Below are 24,935 nucleotides of genomic sequence, written 5' to 3'. Positions count from 1 at the left end.
GATGAACTGAAATAGAACACATTGGCCGATAACAGTAACCAGTAATTAATATTGCATTATAGCTGATATCAATAAACAGTAACAGCACATTTCTACATTAGTAGAAATTACATATAAAAAGTGACTATTTAAAATAAAGATCACAATCTAAAAAAAAAAAACGATTCATGTTTGCATTTATTGTAAAAATGTATATCAATAGCAGATGAAGCAATACATCAAACCTCTAGTCTTCTGATGTTTTACTTAAGAGGAGAAGAAAAAAAAGACTCCTTATTTTCTTTTAACCCCTTAACAGTCCTTGGCCTGTGTATGGGCTACAGGTGAAGGTGATACAAAACCCTTTATCTCTGCAGTAAAATGTCAATAAAACCTCTGCAAAAGTTATTCACATGTTGAAAGGCTAAAGAGTCTTGGAGACTCCTAAAAAACACTTGGAGAAGCTGTATTGCACTCTTAATACACTTAAAAAATTTTAGATCAGTTTTAAGAGGATTTAGCCACAGATTTTGCATGATTGAAAATAGACACACAAACTAAAAAAACGTAAAGAAACCAAACGGTTGTTGAAATGATTATGAAATTAAATGATTAATTTGTATTTAGGAAAATATTGATTTTAAAATGTGAAAAGTTCAAGAACCCCTGTGAACGTTCAGTAAAATGCCAATTTTATGATTTTTATTCATTACAATTTGACAAATTGATTTTTTTTATTACAATTAGAAATTTATTTTTTTGTCATGAAATCTGTACAAGTAAGGCTTAAAGAGAAATCTTCAAGATATAGCTATGTAATATCTGGCAGAAAATTGTCAGAAATTGTCAAGAAGTTAACAGAGGTAAATATGACGTGATTGTATTACAAGTGATTTTAAAGCATTTCTATTGGTCCATCCTTTATGAAATTTGGACACAATATAAGCAACAACTGTTTGATTTAGTATTCATAGTGACAAAAACTGCAAGAAAGCACGAACCACAAGAATCTGGTGCAACAGCAAACAATATGTTCTTGAAATTCTATTCTAAATAATAAAGTAAATGTATGCTATATTAAAAATATGCTGTGCTGTATTTACAACATTTGATTATAACACTTTGATGTTCTTTTTTTTAAGTTTTAAGTATTTAGACCAATAATATAGGGTTTGTAACAAAAACAACTAAAAGGAAGTGATGGCATAGTCAATTTCTTTAATGTTTTAAAAAATACATTTTTCCTCTCATCTTTTTTTTTTACTCTGCTTTCGTCTTCTTTCTACATTCTTTTTTTACTTTTATTTATCTAAATACTTTCCTTTGCTGATGCTTTCTGTCTATTTGGACTGTTCCCAAGCAGTTTAAAAAACAAAGCATCAATAGAAATGTTGAAACATTGTACAAATGCAACACTGTACGCTTCATATTGTCAGTAAAAATTATAATAATGTCATTTTTCACCAAAAAACCCATTCCTCTCTTATGTGTGATATATAATGAGCCTCTAAGAACAGTAGCAGTTCAGCCAGAGTAGCAGTCAGTAATTGCATTTCAAAGGGAAGCACAGGTAAATGTGCATGCTCGGATATCTCTGTGTGGTGGGAGTCTGTGTAAACAGGTCGTGCTGAGTTGCAGCAGTGAGGCATGTGTGTGTGTACGTCTTCATTGTCACAGTGAGAGAGAGTTCCCATGCTCCGCTGTCCTCTAGTGTTAATGAAATCCCCCGGCGGTGAGGTAAGCGTGGTGTATAAGTCATCTCAGGAGGCCATTACTGGGCCGTTATCGCCTCCCACATCTGCTCCCATTAGCCGCCTAAAGAGCGGACGTGTGCGGCATGGTCTCTTTATTTATGGGAGTCTGGGTTCAAAGGCTGCAGACGAGCAAAAGCCCAGAGGCGCTATGCAGCCAGGCGGCCTGTGTGTGCATGTGTGTGTGTGTGTGTGTGTGTGTGTGCGCACCCCGTTCTTTGCATACTCTGTCTATATTAGTTTCCAGTTCATAACAAAGTAGGAAGTGAGTTGTAACTGAAATATATTAACCACTAATATAGACGTTTAATAAACAAGGTCAAGTACGCAGACTTAAACAGTAATATATACAGCTCTGGAAACAAATGAAATAAAATTAGAGACCACTTTAAAAACGGAAGATGGATGATCACAAGCCATCAAAACAAGCTGAACTGCTTACCTTTTCACACCGGGAGTAGCAGCATAAAGTTATCCAAAAGCAGTGTGTAGGACTGGTGGAGGCGCATGAAAACTGTGAATAAAAACCAGGGTAATTCCACCCAATATTGATTTCTGAACTCTTAAAACTTAATGAATATGAGCTTGAAGCTCTGAATCTTTTTTGTTATTTCAGCCATTTCTCATTTTCTGCAAATAAATGCTCTAAATGACAATATTTTTATTTGGAATTTGGGAGAAATGTTGTTTGTAGTTTATAGAATAAAACAACAATGTTCATTTTACTCAAACATATTACTATATATAGCAAAATCAGAGAAACTGATTCAGAAACTGAAGTGGTCTCTTAATTTGTTCCAGAGCTGTATAACCTTTATGAGAAGCAACTGATATATATATATATATTTTGTAACTAAGTTTTTTAGTTTTTCATTAATTTCTCTTTATGTTAGTTTAGCATAAATCAGACACTGTTAAAGCATAACTTTTGCTGCATTAATTGTAAAATGCTGTGCATTCAGCTATTCTTCATGGGAAAAATTTTAACTTAATCCAATCTTTCACTCGTCAACAATCCTCACTTTTTTTTGTTTTTATTAAAATGAATAAACTTCTTAGACACTCAGACAGAAGTAAAACTTGAGCCAAACAAGACGTCACTATGACAATTACTCTGGAAGAGCGGCGTGCTGACAGGAGAATTATGAGGCAGGTTAAAAGGCCAGGCTGGATAGCTCTGAGGTGAATCAGCACCCGTGACTTTACCATATGGTGCTCTATAGAGCTATCCTTATGCTCTGCTCTAAAACCATCTCTCTCCCTATCTAAACCTCGATCTGAACATTTACAGAGAAAACAGCACACATGGCACCTATCTCCTCTGGCACTGGGCGAGCAGGGGTCTGTCACGTTCCTTAAAAGGTTATAGACGAGGGCACGATGACCCTGTTCCATCAATGCCAGTCCCATGTGTCCACACACACCCGACAGAGTCAGAGGAGCCATCTGGTATTAATGCAGAGAAATAGCTCATACAGTACACTGCAGCATGTTTCACTTAATCCTTATCAAAAGACCAGGCCCTGACATTTGTTCTTCAAGATAAGCTAATAAATCCTAATTCTAAATTTGCAGTACAAATACATAGAGCCGCCTGGTAACCAATTGATACAAAAAAGTAGTTATTTAATGAATGTGTGCTTAATATTGTTAAAAAAAATAATATATCATGACACCTAAAGACATGTTCACTATATTCTTTTTATTTCCAGAAAATGAGAAATGGCAAAAATAACCAAAAGATGCAGAGCTTTCAGACCTCAAATAATGCAAAGAAAACAAGTTCATATTCATTCAGTTTTAAGAGTTCAGAAATCAATATTTGGTGGAATAACCCTGTTTTTTAATCACAGTTTTCATGCACATTGGTATCATGTTCTCCTCCACCAGTCTTACACACTGCTTGAGTTTCTTTGATTTTACCAAATTAAAAACCTCTGGAATATAATCAAAAGGAAGATGGATGATCATGAGCCATCAAACCAAACCAAGCTCAACTGCTTGAATTTTTGCACCAGGAGTGGCATAAAGTTATCCAAAAGCAGTGTATAAGACTGGTGGAGGAGAACATGCCAAGATACATGAAAATGTGATTAAATATCAGAGATATTCAACCAAATATTGATTTAAAACTTTATGAATATGAACTTGTTTTGTTTGTATTATTTCAGGATCTTTTTTGTTATTTCAGACTTTTCTCATTTTCTGCAAATAAATGCTCTAAATGACAATATATTTTTTTGGAATTTGGGTAAAATGTTGTCTGTAGTTTATAGAATAAAACAACAATGTTAATTTTACTCAAACATATAGCTATAAATAGCAAATTCAGAAACTGAAGTGTTCTCTTTTTTTTTTCAGAGCTGTATGTCCCAAATAAAATGTGGTGCAATTTATTTTTTTCTAATATCTTTCACTAGACGTAATCCATATTCAGGAATTTGACCTCTAAAGTTTAAAAGGCTTTAGACTATTTCACTAATTGACCTGAAAATGTTTGTGCACTGGTTTCACGACAACTGTATGACATTTATCTTATTAATGTGTAGCCGATTTTCAGTGTGGCTAATTTTTGATGAACTGGGGTTTGGGATGTGACAGACACCGGTGATGTATGATGCGAGGCTGTGTGTGTGTGTGTGTGTCTGTGAGTGTGTGTGTGTGTGTGTGTGTGTGTGGAAGGTGATACCCGTGAAAAAAGGCTGCTCCAGCAGAACAGGGCTAAGGCCAGGTGAAGAGCTTTGGACTGGTCTTGCCCCATACAGGGTTTGTTTTAGCTCAGCTTACCAGCGTCCAGGGTGGGTTGCCTGATCTTTCCCATGCCCCGTCACTCCGGGACGGGCCCTTACCAGGAAACCCGCAGCGCATGGCGGGAACTCTCAGAGGAAGTGAGGATTCCACTGAGTGTCCCTCACTCCCTTTTTCCCATCCACACTGACTCTCCATCCCTTTATCTACCGTTTCTGGCTCTTTCTCGAGGACGTGCCCTCCTCTCTCTCTCTCTCTCTATCTCTCCATCCGTCTCTCACTACTTTCTCTGTGTTGAGTCAGCAGGTGTTGTATTGTTGTAAGAAGGTCAGAGTGTGAACCTCCTGCATCCTCGACCCGGAGAAGAGCAGATCTTCTGTGTTGATAAGCCAGCTGTTTGAAACCCTGCATGTGTGCGTTTGTGTTTTTGTACATTTTTCAGGACAGAAAGTGTCCTGACTTTGTAGAAAACCCGGAGAAGGAAAGCAGTAGCTAAAATGTCACAAACAAACAACCATACTATCCTATAGGGCTGAGTATCACAAATGATTTAAAGAATTTATTTAATTCTGATTCACAAGTTGCCTCATTTAAGGTGGAATGAATTACTCTGGAAAAATACCATAGATTTGCTGAGACATCTTGTTTAACTCGTCTAGCGGAATTCAGTCATTTGAGTGGGAAATAAAACTTGTTGTTAGGGTTAGCTTCTCTACAACTACAGCATGTTTTGGAACTGCTGGCAGATAACCACAACTCATCTGACTCTCCAGTGTGCATCAATATTAGACAATTTAATAGAAGATCGATTTCAATCACAGAAACTGTTTTTTTTAAATCCATCACAACAATAACACTTATTTTTTCTTTCTTTTTTTAAGAGGTGAAATATTGGTTTCTTTTATTGTTGATGATGATTATGGCTTACAGACAATGAAAACCCAAAAATCAGTGTCTCATAAAATTAGAATATTATATAAGACCAATTGGTACTTATGGCAGTGTGGGCAGTGTGCCAAGTCCTGCTGGAAAATGAAATATGCATCTCCATAAAACACCAGCAGATGACATGACTCTCCAAACCATCACTGATCATCAGTAAATTTTACATTTCATTTGGAAATCAAGGAACCAGAGTCTGCACTTCATGCCTCCCTCCGCTGCAACCTTTATGGAGATGCAAATTTCCTTTCCAGCAGGACCTGGCACCCTGCCCACCCTGCGAAAAAAAAGTACCATTTGGTCTTAAATAATATTCATTTTTTTTGTGCAAGCTTAAAAATTTCCAGAGATCTATAGCACTAAAGTAATTTAGGTTAACTGCTTGTTGGACTGAACTAATCCATACAGTGTCTATATTTTTGTTTAGTAGTATGTATTGTAATGACAGTTTGTAGTATATAGGAAAGCACACAGCATACAAGTAATTTTGGAGCAGTTTAGTTGATCCATTCTTGTGAATTTTGATGCTGTTCTCCATATAACAGGTCTTTAAAGTATTGACATTTGTCATGGTGTGCACAGAATACAGACACTCGCAGATGCAGTAAAACGGGTTGTTTATTAAAATAGCAGGTAGAAAAAAGGGTAGTCGTACAAACAAAGTTAGAGCACCGGTAAACAGAAGCAACGTAGGGATAACCATACCATGAGTGAGATACAGTCCAGAGTTCAAACACAAGCAGGCCAACATCAGAGGTAATCCAAAATCGAAAAACGTGAAACAGTCCAGGTCATACACAAAAATATCCACAATCAGAGATAATCCAAAAATCGGCGTCGAGAAAAAACAAAACAAGGTCATACACGAAGATAACAGAGACAATAGAGAGTAACGCTTAGTAATGAGGAAAATCCAACAATACCCGGCACAGAAGTGTGTGAGAGGTGTCCTTAAATAGTGCCAGACTAATATTCGGGGCTTCCTGGTTGGAGCAGGTGAGGTGACGTGTGACTGGGTGTGTGCGTGTCAGCGGGTGGTGCGTTCTGGGTAATGAAGTTGTTAGACTGAGAACCTCTGTCAGAGCTGGGTGCGTGAGAAACAGAGGAGCTAACAGCACCAGATGTGACAACATTATTTTGAAGGTTTTATTTTATTTAATTTTTTTACTATTTAAATTCAGTATATTATCACTGTATGATTTTTTTTTTTCTGAGAAGTTTCTGTGAAGACTTATGCGTGTAATCTTTTCTTCACGGATGAAATTACTCAAACCCAAACTCTCTCTTATAGTGCCAGAAACACTGATGCTTGTATTCTGCCTGTGCTCTGCTCACGCTCATTAAAGTACTCACTTACTGATTTCCAGACGTAAATGTTGCTGTACAGTAGTTACAACAGACAACAGATCAAATTAAGATGAGTCGGAGTCGTGTGATATTAAATATTGGGAGGGGAGGCCTCAGCATCCAGTCTTGCCCAACATATTATTTACCTTATTTGCATGATTTGTGTCAGAACAGGATAAAGAGTATCTGTCTCCTCTGCGAGGATGAAGATCTGAAGATATGAGTATATAAGTAGTGCACATGCATGCTCCAGCTTGTGTGTAAACGTTCAACCATGGAACATGTAGGGCTGAGCGATATGATAAAATTTATAATATCATGATTTTTAAAGACTTTTCACAATGCGTGATATTATCACATTATATCAACACAACTATTATCAGCAGCAGCCAATTCTTGAAGAAGAAGAAGAAGAAGAAGAAGAAGAAGGTATTCAGATATAATCTAGTACTGAGTACAATGCCTTATATTTCGAGTTTATTTTCTAAAACAGATAATGAATTTTGAGTTTTCATTGCAGATTGTTGCTGTTTTTATATGTTTTTATTGTATTAGAAGACAAATTGTCTCCGAAAAAAACGAAAAAAAAAAAAAAACTATATTATTACAATTTAAATACCATTTTATGCCACTTATCTAATGTATAGGACAGTGTATTGGCAAGAACTTGGCGATGCGATCAAGGATTTGTATCTTGATACAGGGCTTTCCATTGAATATGTCATAGCATATTATAATACTGTAGGAAAAGCAAATATTTGGATTGTTTAAATCAGATTTTGGAAAACAAAACTGTTATAGTATAAATATTTATGAAACAGGAATAAAAGCTATTTAGACACAAGTCTTACTTATAAACTAATAATAAAAACACTAATGTGTACTTAAATAATTCACACTGTGTTGCAGACCAACATTTTGTAATATGATTTGATTCTGATATTTTCTCCCAACCCTTATAAGGAATGCAATAAACAGTTTAAAAAAAAAACAGTTTTAAAAAGCATGTTTATCTATTATATATAAGATATATTTATTAGAAGTTTAAAATATTCCAAATAAATATAACATAGATAGAATGGGCTTAATGGGCTCTCCTTGCTAATGATAAAAAAAAAAAAAAAACATAATAGGCAGTATGGAGGTCAGCAAAATGTATAGATAATGTAAATATCTTGATAGGTCTTTTAAAATATGATAAATATATATATATATATTATATTTTCACCCTTAGATGTGTATGTGATAAAATCTGAGTTTAGGCAATTGATCTCTCTACTCATTCTCAGTCGTCAGTCTTGTCTTTTTATTACTCTCTCTCTCTTTTTTACCTCTTTCTTTTCTTCATCACTCTTTCAGCTGCTGTGCTTTGGTGAGCTTGCAGTATATGAGCAAGTCAGTGGAGGAGACACTGGCAAGGAAAAGTTCCCTCAGAAAAGTTCATCTCAAAGAAACGGTGAGAGCAACTAAGACAAGACCAAGACTCTCAGATGTTTCTGGTCCTGCTGTTGCTAACATTGCTCTTGGCTAGAATCCTGTCTAAAGGGGCTCTGCTGTCAGATCAGGGGCACGGTGCTCTGACCCGGCCATATTGATTAGCCCTTAGGGAATGGCGAGGCGGAGTGGGACTGGGTGAGAGGGACAGTCTTCAGCTTGTGTTCAAGACAGACCTCAAAGTCAACCACTTCTGATAGATTCAAACACCTGATTCAGTCATATTGTGTCCAGATTGTCTCTGATTGATTTATCTAGTTTGATGTAGATTTAGGTTTAGCAGTTAAATGTCGGTTTACACTGTTAAAATAAAGATGCTATAAAATATTCTTTGAGTAATGCCAGTAAGACAATGGGCCCTATTTTATTGATCTGTAGTGCATCGGTCAGTTGCATATCATGCAGCTGGATTTAAGGCGTTTCGTCTTGTGTTTGGTATCGTGAGGGCCCAAAAAATACGCCTTGCGCAGCTCAAAACTCGCAAAAGATGTGTACTAATTCTCTTAATTCTCTTAACCAATCAGTGTGTCAGTTGAAATTTTCTTTTAAGAGGCAGGTGAGCTCTGACTTTGGCACGTTCGTATCTAAACAGCGCTGCATTTTTGTGCGTCTCAGCAGAGGATCCTGACCTGTGCGTTCACACTGTGAAGATACACCAGCAGCTCATTTAAGGGAACATCAATGTAATTTTATTCTTTATTCTGTTTATTGTAGAGTTAAAGGTTGGGTTTGTGCTCTGCAGTGTGTCCATGTATGTATTTCATTAGAAGAGGTGTACACGTCACGTACGGCGCACCTATAGGAATGAACTCTGATGATTGACTATTGTCAGGGTTTTAATCAGTCAGTGGAGCTCCTGTATTTTCCACCACCACCAGAAATTTACCTGAACACACCTCACTTCCAGACCACCACACCCATCAGTGTAGATATCTGCCCAAACAAAAATGTTAAAAATGAACCCGTAAAGTGCAGGGGTAAAATCCCTTATTGAAAATGATGTGCTGGCAAGCATGTTTAACGTTAAAGAAGATTCACACTACACGACTATACAAGCTTGTCTGAAGCACAGCACCCTGTTGCTGTATTTACTTTGTTTTGTTGGGCCGTATTTTGCTGCATGTTGGTTTGTGTCTGTGTGAAAACAAACCAAATTGAGGTTTCCCCCTCAGGAACACGAACCACAGGTGCTAATCTGATTTTGTACTCGTCTTTTATATTGGGAAAAAATGTCAGAGAGAGTGTGTTACTGTACTCTGAATGCACAGAAGTAAAATATCTAATTTTTTGGCCTTATTTATTTTGTGCAAAGGACCTCAATGAATGCAAAGGACCCCAACCTCTCCAAAATGAAAACAACTTGCCAATATTACATGTTATAGCATGAACCTTGATTGTATTATTGCTATTATTCCACAGTTTCATTATTTCTGTTTACTGAATGATTTTTAGTGAAAGAGGAAGAGAAAATACGATCTGTTTGGTTATGAACACTTCGCAAGTTAAAATATATTTTTAAACCATTGCTGCTCTGTTTGTAGCTGCGCTGTTTGGCTTGTAATTGCTGCCTTGTTGCCAGGTTACCTGTATGTGGCTGAGTAATACACGGAGAACTTCAGTTACAGTGCATTACCGGCTGATAGCGGCACTCATAAAATGTCTCTCAGCCAATCACATTGCAGGGTCAGAACTAACTGTGGTATAATCTGTATTCCATAAAAATGGGTCTTGACTTAATGACCATTAAAAAATGTAGGTCCCGGGCTGAGACCAGTTGAAGTCCAGAACCCCTGGATTAGATTGTTTCTGTCTGGGAAACTGTCTAGATCTTTAGGAGTACAGAACAAAATACTGTAAACCAGCTTCAGAACTAAACTGGAAACACAGCAACTCAGCAATAGAAATACTGAATCAGCTGTTAATATGGCAAGAGACAGGAGTCGTACAAAAGAAAGGTCAGCAAAGGTAGAACAGGATCAGTCACCTACACACACCCACACACCTTAATATTTTCCACTGACAGTTTGCTTTGTCACCGGGTGTACAACGCTCCTACTTGCATTTGCGCACAACATGGGGGTGGTTGTGTTTCAGGTGGAGGAACAGCAGTGTAGTGACTTGTCCCTGTCCATCATTATTCATCGAGCTGCTGGCATGTCAGGGTGCCTGTGGTTTCCTGCCAAATTATGCCAGGTTAGAAAAGCAGGTCAACACATTGTTCTCTTCCAGGAACTTAATCTCACCCAGCAGGTTTATGCAAACAGCCATTGTTGTCTATGTGGCAGAATTCTAATTATGTAAACCTCAGGTGCCTTGAGCAACACTAGCTGTTGCCATTTTTGTTGCTGTAATTCATTGTAACAGGTAAAGAGGGTCATGAACCTGCACACGTCCCGAGCTTTAGCTCTCTCAGGTGCAGAATTTGAGCAGTATTGAAAACCCCTATTTAAATAAACTGTGACTGTAGTTATAATTTACTTGAATACTGTAGATTCTGTAGAAAAATCCTCAGACCTCAAGTAGTTCCAATCTAGGGGTGGGCGATATGGTATTTCATGGTATTTTCGCGATAATGATTACTCTTGGCGATACGACAAAACACTGAATTAAAAAAAAAAAAAAAAAAAAAAATATATATATATATATATATATATATATATATATATATATATATTTCAAGAATATACTACTGAAACAAAATGGATATTTAATTTGATTATTGCACATGATATTGCATTGATATGAAATGGCACAACTGACATATATATAAACACATAAAACACAAGAATTTGATCAGATTTGTAACAGAAGTCAATGATCCAGAATTATTTTGATCCAAATTACTTTTACAGACGCACCATTTCTGTTTTTCACTTTTTGCTGTAATTTGAAATATGTAATGCAAAGTTGTCTGTTGTTGCATTGTGTCAAACTTTCATAATCAATGGCTTTGAATGATATATTGTACAATGACTTCCTTTAAACCTTGAGGAGATGTTCTTTCCTTCTCCTTTTTTTGGCGATTTTGGAGAAAAATGTAAAAGCAAAAATGACTTTTTTTTATATGAATCAACATCGTTATTTCATAAAAGGTTGATCAAACTATGAACTAATGAACAGTCTCACAAAACAGTTAAAAAAGGAATAAAATGCACAAATTGTTAGAGGCTTCTGGAGAACAAACCATTGCAAGTGACACATGCATTTAGTGCATTTTATGCATGTTTTTTTGGCTTTTATTTAATAAATGTTCTGTACAAACTAACTTATCTCACATAAATGATGCTACATATATACATATATTTAATATAAATTAAATAAGGGATCTATCAGTTGTAATTTAGTCTGCATGGCTGCTATCTTGACCAGGTCTCTGGTGTAAAAGAGATTTCTGACCTAATAAAAAAGACCTAAACTTTAACTTTTTGTTAAAGTAAAGGTAAAAATGTTTCAAAACGTAAGCAAAATATTAAATTAAGGATAATAGGATAATATAGAGTGGTTTAATAAACTTAAAGTAATACAAAATATGGTCCCACTTTATAATGCGTCCCTAAGTACTATGTAGTTACATGGTAACAATCTATGTAACTACATTGTAACTACTGATTAAGTGCACATTGTTACAGATTAACTACAGAGGTACTGGTTATGTAATTACACGTGTGTATTATGTTGATTTTGACTTGTGTAAGTACACATGTGTACTAGGGGGAGTGTACTTACACAAGTAATAGAGCAAGTGTACTTACACATGTGTAACAACGTGTGTGTACTCAATCAGCCCTAATTACATACTAGACAATAGCTGTTGGATACGTTTATACTCTACTTATCACACACACTATTACACATGTGTAAGTACACACACATTGTTACACATGAGTAAGTACACTTGCTTTATTACTTGTGTAAGTACACTCACCCTGGTACACATGTACACATGTAAGTCAAAATTAAAATTAATACACATGTGTAATTACATAACCTGTACCTCTGTAGTTAATCTGTAACAATGTGTACTTCATCAGTAGTTACATTGTAGTTACATGGACTGTTACCGTGTAACTACATAGTACTTAGGGACACATTATAAAGTGGGACCCAAAATATCAGCATGAATCCAAAATCATTAAATGTAAATTGTTACTTAAATGATGTGATGCAGTGCATTATGGGAAACACAATATCAAGAAAAACACATTATCAGGGGAACTTTTGATCATTATTGTTTTGTTCACTATGTTGCTCACGGTCAGATACTTGTGACAAAAACTCCGGGTCATTTTAAAGACAGTTTTAAAGACAGTTAAACTTGTTGCTCATTAGATAAACCAGCTCTTGTGTGTGTTTAGTCCTGCGTTCTGTGGTATAATGTGATAAATCTGTGTTAGTATGTTCAGACACATGAATGAACAAAGAAACAAAGAGCACATTTTGATTACAGGTTCATTTAAGGGCTATGATTAGTGAGCCTGCCGGGTAATTGCTTTCTCTGAAGTTGAAAGTTGTTTTAAATCAGAAAAAATGACTGTGATTTAAAATGTACTGGAGTGGGCCTACTGTAATTACTGTAATTACTGTAAAGTAGCCGTAGTTTATTATTTTCCACCTCCGTGTGTGAGAGGGATCACGGTTCAGTGTTCGCGTGCCGTGTGGTTTTTCACCGACGGCGTGTTCCTGTTTCCTCAGGAAAGCTGATGGCGAGGAGCTGAGAGCAGGAGAGAGAGAGAGAGGAAGAGGAAAGAAAACGACGACCCGTTTTCAGTGCCAGGTTAGATTTATCGCCGCACGTGGCGCCTGTCATTTTTTTTGTTCCGATACATTTGCTCTTTATTATCACCAAATGTTCCAGAAGTTATTTTTCATCTTTCTTCTCGTACATTCTGTTCCCAGGGGCTCCATATAACAGATTCAGCGTATTACAGCATGTGAGTATTTCATGCTTCTGCTCTTTTTTTTCTGGATGAACAGAATTAATTTGTAAAGTAAATTGAAAAGTGGATTAAAATAGAGTTATTATGAATTACGATTATTATATTGTTTTTTTTTTAGTGCAGCTGTGCCAAGTGCAAGTGATGGCTGCTTACGGACAGACGCAGTACAGTCCTGCCATCCAGCCCGCAGGCCCCTATGCACCATACACACATCACGCCCAGGGCTACAGCATGCCTTCCTACAGTAAGCTCTCTTACTCTTATTTTCTTTCTGTATGGCCCCAAGACCTGGTATGATTACATGAATGTGCTTCCTAAAGTCTTGCAGGTTTTTCTTCCTACATTGTAAATGAATACTGTGATTCAGATTATGAAGGAACACATAAGGAATCATGTAGTAACTAAAAAGTGTTAAACAAACCAAAAATACTCTTTTCTGGGGAGCTTTAACCTTGTGTTTTTTTGAAGCTTAAATTATCCTGTTTAACAGACTCTTGCTCTTCCTTTCCTGGAGCAGTCCTGATGAGTGCCAGTTCCATCAAAACATTTTTGACGATAGTCTTTGCGACTGCACTTGATACATTTTAATACTTTCAGAGTTCTTAAAAGTTCATATGTTTTTTTTCATAGTTCTATTTTCCATTCATCATATCCACTTTATATTTATGCATATGCAGTTGTTTTGGGATCCCTGGTCAAATTAAATGATATCTGATATATATAGTACTGTATATACTGTACATTTTTTATTGTTTGACATTTTGACATTTTGATATTTGTAACCCTGTATTAAGATGTATTAAATTGTATTAAACAGAATGAAGAATGGACAAACAGTAATGCATCAAAAAAAAATCAATTCATACCATATATTGTAGGTTAAACTAGTAGTTCTTTTCTAAATGTATTATACTATGTGTATAATAAATAAGTAAAAAAAACAAAACAAATTAATCTCTGTATAACAGATTGATCCAAACAACATATGTTGGGAGTGTTCTTGTGTGATCTATATAGAAAAAAAGAGTAGAAAAAATGTAGATTGTCCAAATAGTAAAGTAGTATTCATACCCTATACTGTAGGTTAAACTAGTAGTTATATTTTGTAAATCTATATGCTATAATAAATTGGTAAAACAACAGATTAGCCTCTGAATTGTCCAAACAATAAATGTCCCTGCTGAATTTTTATCACGGTTCATGTTTTGTGATCTACACTCTAAAAAACAGAGGTACGATATGAGTACTTTTTTGTACTCAAAGGTACACTCTTCATAATTGTACCCTCCAAGGTACAATACTGGTCTTTACAGGGTCAGATTTGTTCCCTCTGAAGTACAAAGTAATTTTTAACAGCAATAAGTACAAATTTGTACCATTTAACCAAACAAAAGGTACATACAGTATTCTGTATCACTGTACTAATTAACAATATATATTTTAACTGCACATTTTTTATTTGAAAGCCAGTCAATTTTGCATCATCAAGTTTTTGAGCCATATTTAGTTGATGATAATGTTTATAATCTTTATAATCTTAACTGGCACAAAAACCATGGGTACAAAAAAAGGACTTTCATGGAAAGGTAATTTTTTGTACCTCAATATAAGGTACAGCCCCAGCGACAAGCTTTGTACTCTTTTAAGTACAAATCTGTACTTACTTTTCTTAGAGTGTATGTGGAAAAAGTAGTTTTGTCCAAATATGTTTAAAACATGAATTGCAAACAGTACCTGGGGTTAATTTACTGTTTATTCATGTTTGTTGTTTGCTAACATACTTGTTCTTCTCTTTTTCTCCTCTCTGTTGTGTAGATATTAAAACAGAAGATGGCTTGAGTCATTCTCCTGGACAGAGCAGTCTTCTCGGCTACACGTCCAACTTCAGCGGGACGCCCCCCAGCCAGGCCCTTTACAGTTACCCCACACATGGTCAGTCTGCTCACTTTCTTTAACCTTGCTGTGTGTGTGTGTGAGTGTGTGTCTGATCTCTACATGGTGCCTCGGTGTCGTTAAAGAGGCCTTTAGCCACTCTCCACACATAGTATAGGAACACTCATATAATCACAGAAATAAACTGCTGCAAATACGCACTGCACTTCAGGGGTGGGCGATAAAGCTCTAAAATAATATCACAATATTTCATATTATTTTTGCGATAACAGCACTCTTGACACATGCATATATATATTTTATATATATATTTTTCCTATATTGTAAATTAATAGTGAATCATCCAGACTATGAAGGAACACACAAGGAATCAAGTAGTAACTTAAACATGTTAAACAAACCAAAATATTCTGTGAAGCAGCATTTAGGTGCTCTTATCTTTTTTGAGACTAGCAACTCTGATGACTTCTTGTTCTTCCTTTTCTGGGGCGTTCCTTATGAGGGCCATTTTCATCATTATGTTTTTGATGGTCTTTGCGGTGACTGCACTTGAGGATACTTTCAAAGCTCTTGAAATATTTAGAATTGTCTGACTTTCATTACTTAAAAATCTTTTTTTTTCTTTTATTAGTTGGGATGTTCTTGTTTGATCATTAACTTGATGCTTCAGTGTAATAAATAAGACCTTTAGCAGCAATACACTTATGTGTGCACACACACACACACTGTGTATATACACGCTCTACTTCTTGGCATTAGTAAAAAAAAAAGATGTTTGGTAGGTGGTTTGTGAGGTTCAAGCAAGCTCACCTCCCCTGCTGCCTCCCCACTACCACACACGCACACACACACACACACACACATATTTCCAGGTGCTGGCTACAGCCCATCCTGGCCACTCTCTGTCTCTCTCTTTCCCTCTCTCTCTCTTTCTCTCTTTCCCTCCTTCGTTCCCTCTCCCCCCTCCACACCTGTTCCCCATTAGCTGCGGTCTGGGGCCCTGGCGTCAGCCGTCTCTCTCTCCTCTCTCGGGGGGTCAAGCCCTTCTGTGGCTCCCCGCACAACACTCGGCCCATTGGTGGAGCGTGTTTGTGTGGGTGTGAGTGGCACATGCTTCAGCATCACTCCACCACCCCAACACCCCTCAAAACCCTGACACCCCCAACCCCTCAGACCAGCCAGTCCACAGGCGCCCGGCCCCAACCTCAGCCCTCAGCTCTCAGCCCTCAGCTCTAAGCGCAGCACATTTTACGGCCGCTACCACACCGTGAAATTGACCTCTTTCTGCCAAGGTCAGAGTTGATGAGGTATTAGGATGTTTTCATTCTTTAAGGGCTCCTCAAAGTGGCCAGTGTGGAGATGAGGACATGGATGAGGACATGGATGAGGACATAAGGACAGCCCTTTTCAGTAGTGATTGCTCTTTAATTATTTAGGTTTTAGAACCACTGAATTTGATTTATTGCACATGGAGTTTTACTGTAATTTGTGAGGCCACTCATTTACAGTAATATAATGTGCTCTAGTCTAAAAGATGGCTTTCTAATAGGTCTGGGAAAATGCGGTTACTGTGCCTCGAGCCGTATCTCGCTCGTTTTTGTGTGATTTATTGAGAAATTTCAACAGGAGACCTGGTGTAGCATAAAATAAATAACCCGTCTCTGCGTGTCAAAGGTCCCTGCGTTTCACCGCTGTGGAGAAAATCAGAAACATAGCCCGAACCCCACCTCCTCCTCTTTTCTTTCCCCCTTTTTTGAAGCCCTTTTGTTTGCTTCCTCTGAGACTTCTCTACGCTTTGGCACACTCATTCATCTAAGGCAGAGAAAAGTCTGAAAAAGGGAAACGAGAATGCAGAGACAGAAGAAGCAGAGGGAGAGAAAGCGCGAGGGAGAAAGCCTGGAGCGCAGCACTCCCTCTCCACGTCTGATAGCAGTGATGGATTCTCTTTCGTCTCTACTTTCTGCGCACTTTCCCACCTGTATTGTTTTTATGTTTTTCAGCCATAAATCAATCAAGCTCTCTCCAGACACAAAGTGCTGTACACGTCTGTATTTTGCTAAAGCCGCCGCTGCTGCTGCTGCTGCTTTGGTTGCGGTTCTGGTGCGTCGCCCTGTTTGTGTTGGAGGCTGGTGTTGCAGGGAATGTGTAAGAGACTGAGCCTTATGCCACACTCCTCAGCTACGAGTGTTCTCTTAATGGCTGGCTGTGTGCTTCTTTTCCAGGCGGCAGTATTTCATCCGGAATTTTCCAGGGAAGCAACTCCATCACAGGCTCAACGCCGTTCAGTCCCACACAGCAGGTGAGTGGGTCGAATAAGGAAGAACACAACACATCATCATCACCATCATCATCATCATCACAGCATCATAATTCATGTAATGTAGCATCTCTTAGGTAAACAGTAAATTTGCCAGTGTTAAAATCAACACCTGTAGCGTGAGTGAGTGCTATAATGTATCACTCTCCAAGTTAATTTAACTGGAAACGTGTTAACTTTCAAGAATTAACACTTAATACTTGCTAAATGTACTGTGTAGCTGTGAATTAGTCTCTAGCTTTACTGTGTATATTTGTTAAGCTGTACCTTAAAGCTGATGTCTGTAAGATTTGGGATTTAGAGCCCTCTCTAGTGAGAATGGGTAATTGCACCAAGCAATGCGGAAGAATCATTTTAAACTGGGCGGGTGTGATGCGGTCTCCTTTCAGAGCGGATGAATCCGATTCCAGATTATGTTCAGTCAGAAAGAGAAAGAGAGAGAGAAAGAGAGAGTGTGCTCAGTCAGAAACTTTACTTCAGCTACACACTTTGGTTTTACTATGAGTGAATGAGCTACTGAGCTCTGAGTAGTTTCCTCTTCTGAAGTCCCCATTGCTCCACCAGCCACTTGTGTTCAGTAAAACTGAGCCGGATCATCTTTTAGAGGCTGTACATCTGTGTGTGATGTAAGTATGTAAAGATGCGTGACGTGTCCAGAAGAAGGACTCCCATGAAAAGCAACTCGACACCCCAGTTTTTAAAAATATATTAGGCTTAGCAGGGATGGTCATTCCAGCACACTGGTGCCATTAAACACTATATTTTGTCTTTTCTCCACTCAAAATGCTTCTGCTTTTAGTTTAGAAACAATATAATACAGTCTGCCACTTTAACAAAAAACAAATCATTGAATCCCGAATCATGTTCCCGTTTCAAACACTTATAAGATAACAAAATAACAGAACATAATAAGTGTACATGTATGAATGTAAACACTGTGTTGTTTCCAACAGGATTTCTCTGCGTATTCCAGCTACGGACAAAGCCAATACTCGCCGTATTACAACACACACTACAACAACCCCTACCTCACAACCAGTAATATCAGTCCATCAACCATCACCACAGCAATACCCTATCAGCATCCAGAACATCCAGCTGTAACAACAAGCCACAGCCCAGAGTCCCACCAAGGTAAGCTTTTTAATGTCTAATCTGAAGACAAGTACTGAGTTTTTACATCTTCATCCAAACCATTTTTTGCCAGCAGTAAGAGAGTTTTTTTACTGTAAAAACTCTAAATCGCATTAAAACAGATGCAGGTACACATAATTACAGTATGGAGTAACAAGACTTTCTCATTTGTAAGAATTTTTTGGATGCTCCGTGCAATACTTACACTTTAAAACTCTATAGTATGAAATTTATATATGTTAAGAAATTCTGAAAAACTGGTAGGCATTTTTCACATACCACCATACTGCTTGATGCGCTACAGAGTGTTATGTGGAACAGCACTGGGAAAGAAGCAGACACAGTTCACTAGCCAGTTAACATAACAAGCTAACACACTGCAGTGATGGTAGCTAAGCTCTCTGGAGTCAAATGTTCCATCCTGCCTGGAGAAAAATTAGAACACCACTTTATCTGTGGAGCTCCTGCTGCTGTTCCTCACTGTATGAGTGTTTTTATCCATACAATAGAAAACCAAAAACAAACAGCAACAGAAAAGAGAAGAATGGAATTGCGCAATTGATTCACAGCTCAGAAAAAAGTTCCTCTCTTTTCCCAGACGAGCTTAGAATCAACTATCACGTTATTTGTCTTTATTCCAAATGAGGGTGGCATGATACCACAGTCTGCTACGGATACCAGCACAGTACTGTAACCTATTAGTATTAATCAGGGGTGCGTTTCCCAAAACGTTCTTAACGCTAAGTACTTCGTAACTTCGTACTTACGAACAATCTTAAAATTACGAGCGTTTCCCGAAAGCCTTCGTAACTAACGTAGTACTTAAACTCGTTCGTAACTTTACGAGTGGTCTGACCCACTCGTAAATAACTAAGTTCTTCTTAACGTGGAATCCACGTGCAGTTCTGACTCAAAAACGAAAGAGGCCGCTTTTGATCCTTAAAAAAATGCATTTAAAGATGCATTCAGCATACGTATTTATAAAAAAATAAACAATAAAAAAAAGACTAAATTCCAGACTATTTAAATTAATTTATTAACCTGCGCATATTTATTCATAGTATTTGGGTTTATTATATGGTTGAAATAATCGTATTCACGTGAAGAAAAAGTTACAATTACCTACAAATATAATTTTTATTCACACATATCACACACATATGGATTAAATTAACGGTTTTCCCCAGTCTGACAGTCGTAGTAGTAAACAAATAAGTAAATATATTTTATTTGGCTTTTTATATCATACAAAATTATACCTTTGTGGCTTAATAATGAAGAACTGTATATAAATCGGTGGTCTAGTTTTCATCTGGCTTTGCCTTAAACCTCACAGACACGGGGGCGGAGCCACCAAAGTGCTACTTAAAGGTCCTTCGTAAGTATGGAGACTTAAGAGTGGCTTCTGGAAACAGTCGGAAAAATGGCGTTCTTAAAGTTAAGTCGTTCTTAAAGTTGTTCTTAAATCCCTAAGAACAATCGCTATCGGGAAACGCACCCCAGATAAAGAATTAATCAGATATAGATGTTTATCATACGTTTCTGAGCTGTTAATAAAAAGTTTGTCTGAATACACTTTTGGCTAATATAGTAAATTAAACAACACCATTCTCAAGCTATGCAGCAAATATATAGAGAAAAATAGAGATTTTATTTTATTTTTCTACATTTTTTCAACTTTCTACCCAAGTAAGCCAGGCATGGATGATGTACACATCAATAAAATACACCCTCTTAATTAAATACACAATAAAATACAAAAAATAGATACTGTTGCTTGCATTAACCCACAACCAGCTAGCTTTGTGGTTTGGTGAATTTCACACAGACACTACTGGTGGCTTGAGTTTATTCTAGTCACATGCTTGTTTTAGAAATTCCCATTTTAGAAAGTCCCCTGGAAAGAAATGGCATAACCGGAACCACAGGGGTATGGTTGTAGCATAGTACAATGACTCAACTTGTATTTTCAGCGATGCAGCAGCAGATAGGAAGTATGCAGGTTTTTATAGTAATGCCAGTCATATTTACATGCAAATCTTGAGGCAAGTGCAGTTGATACAATCTTGGTATGTTTCGCATCCTCTGTTCAATAAACAAATAACCAACTGATGATGATCGGTAATAAAATCATCATTTCTTGCTGTGCTTATCAAAAACATTGTATCATATTTTCAAAAACATTTCATATCATCCCATAATGCATGAAAAATAATAACACATAGGATTGCTAAAGATTACAGTGATACTCTGGACAGTTGGTAACGTAAATAGTGCCTGTCACCACTGCTACAGTGTGTTTTTTTATAGTTTAATAACTAGAACAGCACCTTATGGCATATGTATATATTGTATATAAGGTATAAGTAACTAAATTAATTAAAAAAAATTAAATTCATGTACCTTCAGATTAGATCTGGATCAGTAGAGCGTAGAGAAAGAAAAGAAAAGAAAATATATATATATATATATATATGATACATTTTATTTATTTATTTTAAGGCACCTTTTAGGACTCCATACATAACAGAATGAATACAGAACAGAAAACATATACATATATATATATATATATATATATATATATTTATTTATTTATTTTTTGTTTTAATGAATATGCTATTATGTATACTACTGCAACAAACTTTAAATATAACTTTAAATATAAATAGTTATAAAAATGACCCCTAAAGCCTCACAGGAAATAACAAACAAAAATAAATAGGTTATATAATTGCACATGTGTATAAAGGTCAGTTTGACATAGCAGAATTTGCTCTCCATCTTCCCGTAATGAAATCTGAATAATCATTTTTAGTATATAAAAATTAGACAAAAGCTGTTGAAGAAATATACAATACATTTATACACAGCTTATTCTACACACACCATTACATGGAAAAAAAATCACAAAATATATGCTGCTGTAACAATGTTACAATGCATACTTCAGCGGCAAGTGGTCTAAAGGGCTGCCACTATGATGGTTCGAATCCCAGTCATGCAGCTTGCCATCAGCTGCCGGAGCCCTGATAGAGCACAATTGGCCTTGCTCTCTCTGGGTGGGTAGATGGGCGCTCTTTACCCTCATCACTCCAAAAGGTGATGTGGATCAGCACAAGGCTGCGTCTGTGAACTGATGTATCAGAACCAAGTCGCTGCGCTTTCCTCCGAAAAATGTGTTGTGATGGAATTATTACATATGATAAAATTAGTAAAATATGAAATATGGCACATTCTTGTATGCCTGCTTATGAATGCATGGCTTACATTTTCAGTCCAAAACATCCTTTTAATAATATAAGGTGGTATATAGCAGTGAATATATTGGTGACACTAATGTGTTTTGATGTGTTTGTGAATGTGTGTGTGTGTGTGTGCGTGTGTATGTATGTGTGTAAAACAGTGGAATATCACACCCCCCCTAGCCCCCCGACCCCAGGGAAGGAGCAGGAAGGAGCTCCAGCCAGACGGGGATCAGATGGAAAGCTACGGGGAAGGAAGAGGGCCAATGACCCTGTACCCCCACTGGATTCAGACATTGAGGTATCTACTGTTCACTGCTCTCTTTCACACTATAGAAAACATACAGTAACTGCTAGGGGTGGGCGATATGGCCCTAAAATAATATCACACATTCAGAATTAAAGTAAATTAAATTATGCTGGACAGATATAATCTATATAAGTCTCGAGTAGATAGAGCTCTAGAAAAAAAAAGAGATCACTTCAGTTTCTGAATTAGTTTATTTACCCAATAATTTACCCAAATTCTAAATACAAATATTGTAAAATAGAGCATTTATTTGCAGAAAATGAGAAATGGCTGAAATAACAAAAAAGATTCAGAGCTTTCAGACCTCAAATAATGCAAAGAAAACAAGTTATATACCATATTTATAAAGTTTTAAGAGTTCAGAAATCAATGTTTGGTGGAATAACCCTGGTTTTTAATCACAGTTTTATGCATCTTAGCACATTCTCCTCCACCAGTCTTACACACTGCTTTTGGATAACTTTATGCCTTTACTCCTGGTGCAAAAATTCAAGTAGTTCAGTTTGGTTTGATGGCTTGTGATCATCCATCTTCAACTTGATTATATTTTAGATCATTTTTAAGTGGTATCTTATTTATTTCCAGAGCTGTATATAAAGGAAAACATGGGAAACAGTGTGAATTTTGTTAAAACTATATTTTAGGGTATAATACTGTTCTTGTTATTTACAAATGTGGGCGAAATTATTGTACGATATGATATGACACACCCCTAGTAACTGCTATATAATATCACATACACATGTATTGCACCAAGGTCTGTTTTCTTACTTTTTTGCCGTTTTTAGCAACAGGAAAATTCCCACTGTTCTCATTTTCCATTACATATATCTACTGGAGACAGATTATATCTGTCTAGTATCATTTATTTTACTTTAGTCCTGGATATATAGAGATATTTGAAGTGCATTATTATTAGTATCATGATATTCTGGATCACTGACGTCTGTTACAAATCTGATAAAATTCTATATATATTTTTTTTAATCTCAGTTAGGGGTGTGCCAGATCACATCATATCGTATGCAATAGTAAAATGAGATTTTTATTTGGTTGCAGTTCTTGAAAGATGTTTTGTATAAAATTCTGTAGATCTCAAGTTAAAACCAGTAAGACTAAATTTCTCATGCTTTCATCAGCATAAGTGTGATGATGCTCAACAAAGACGAGCATCATCATTGCTGTGGGTTTGTGGGATTGTTTGTCTGGGAGGACTGAAATAAAAGCTTGACTCATGATATTTCCGATGTCTACAAAACAGTGAGATGAAATGTGTTGTTTTGGTGTAATCACACGAATACACATTGGCCAATTATTTTGCTCTTTGCTAATGATGTGTGTGTGTGTCTCTCTGTGTGTGTTTTTGTGTGTGTGTGTGCCCGCAGAGAGTGTTTATTTGGGACCTGGATGAAACCATCATAATTTTCCATTCACTCCTCACTGGGTCTTTTTCCACGCGCTTCAGCAAGGTACAAACCTGTTCTCTTACTTCAGCTCTCGGTAATGGAATGTCCCTCCTGGCCCAGTCTCAGTTATCTGACACTAATTAGTTGTTTTGTTGTGCTGCTGCACAGTTGGACATATTGTTCTGCAAGTTCTTTCAGTGCTTAGTAATTATGTATGAGTAATACTCCAACAAAAGCTTTCATCACTATCATATCAAAAACTCATAACCCTGTTCTTTTCATTCATATTTTCATTTTTAGTTTTTTAGCTTGTATATATTGTTTTGTATTAATGGGTTTAATGAAGTTATGAAGCAATTAGTTCGAACTCAAACAAAGTAAAGCAGCACTAGGTAGGATTTCCTTGATTTTTAATCTTTTTAAAGAAGTAAAATTACAGCTTGAAACTCACTGCAGCGCTGCGTTGAGGTGTAATAGGAGGAATAGCGGTGCTCTCGTGTCTGTGCCGGAGCTCCTCTGAGCTCAAACCAGACTCTGTAAGTTTTCCGATGCGGCCGCGACCAACGCTCGTGAGAACTGCGACCTGCTTTCCGACCTTTAGTTCTAACAGTTCTACAAGGACTACTGGTTCATTCTTTACAAACAAACATACAGACACTCTGGCAGAAGCTGGAAAGAGACCGAATATGTCTGTAAAAGCCAGAAAACGAGAAAGAGAAACTAATCTGCCTGAAACATTTATTACACTCTGCAACTGTAGGGGGAGCCCACGAGCACAAAATCTCAATCCTACCTAGTGGAGCTTTAAGTTTTTGTTATGTAAAACTAACTGTAGTATAATTATGGTTATCCTGTATACAAAAAAACCCTTTACATTACATTGAAGAAATCTGTGACAGCAGTGCAGTGAACACTGTTAAACGTATAAGTACTTGAGGAGCATTTAGGGATTCTTTCTCTTTAAAATGTGGAGAAACCTCTTAAGGTGGATCAAGCCAATAAACGCTTTTATCTAAAATAAACTTTTCTTGATTTTTTTCTCAGTGCACCTTAAGAGGTTCCTCCACTGTTTAAAACGGAATAATCCATAATAGTTATAAAAATACCCATAAAACTTTACAGGAAATAGTAAAAAAAATAGGTTATGTATTTACATATGTGTATAAAGGTCAGTTTGACATAGCAGAATATGTGTTCCATCTTCCCAAAATTAAATCTGAATAATAATTTGTAGTATTTAAAACTTCACATTGAAGAAATCTGTGACAGCAGTGCAGTATATACTGTTAAAGGTATAAGTACTAAAAGAACATTTAGGGATTCTTCCTCTTTAAAATGTGGAGGAACCTCTTAAGGTGGTTCAAGCCAATAAATGTTTTTTATCTAAAAAAAACCTTTTTGAATTTTCCTTAATGCACCTTAAGGGGTTCCT

General features: G+C 36.8%; 1 protein-coding gene across 2 annotated transcripts in view; it reads left to right on the top strand.

The window, feature by feature from the left end:
• eya2 (EYA transcriptional coactivator and phosphatase 2) overlaps positions 1–24,935 on the top strand; it is a 56,661-nt gene that overhangs the window by 14,301 nt on the left and 17,425 nt on the right. Inside the window, exons 2-10 of one of the 2 annotated variants that reach the window (XM_049479489.1) lie at positions 8,127–8,223; positions 12,954–13,035; positions 13,158–13,192; positions 13,317–13,442; positions 15,014–15,130; positions 17,314–17,390; positions 18,362–18,542; positions 21,949–22,088; positions 23,483–23,566. In XM_049479489.1, coding sequence (XP_049335446.1) covers positions 13,340–13,442; positions 15,014–15,130; positions 17,314–17,390; positions 18,362–18,542; positions 21,949–22,088; positions 23,483–23,566 — 702 coding nt within the window. In that variant the 5' untranslated portion in view covers positions 8,127–8,223; positions 12,954–13,035; positions 13,158–13,192; positions 13,317–13,339. The remainder of the gene's footprint in view (positions 1–8,126; positions 8,224–12,953; positions 13,036–13,157; positions 13,193–13,316; positions 13,443–15,013; positions 15,131–17,313; positions 17,391–18,361; positions 18,543–21,948; positions 22,089–23,482; positions 23,567–24,935) is intronic. The other variant, XM_022675612.2, reaches the window with a different exon arrangement.

The sequence above is a fragment of the Astyanax mexicanus genome, chromosome 5, assembly GCF_023375975.1.
Source record: "Astyanax mexicanus isolate ESR-SI-001 chromosome 5, AstMex3_surface, whole genome shotgun sequence".
Classification (NCBI taxonomy): domain Eukaryota; kingdom Metazoa; phylum Chordata; class Actinopteri; order Characiformes; family Acestrorhamphidae; genus Astyanax; species Astyanax mexicanus.
Note: the sequence above shows the minus strand (reverse complement) of the source record. Positions and strands in the feature narration are given on the sequence as shown.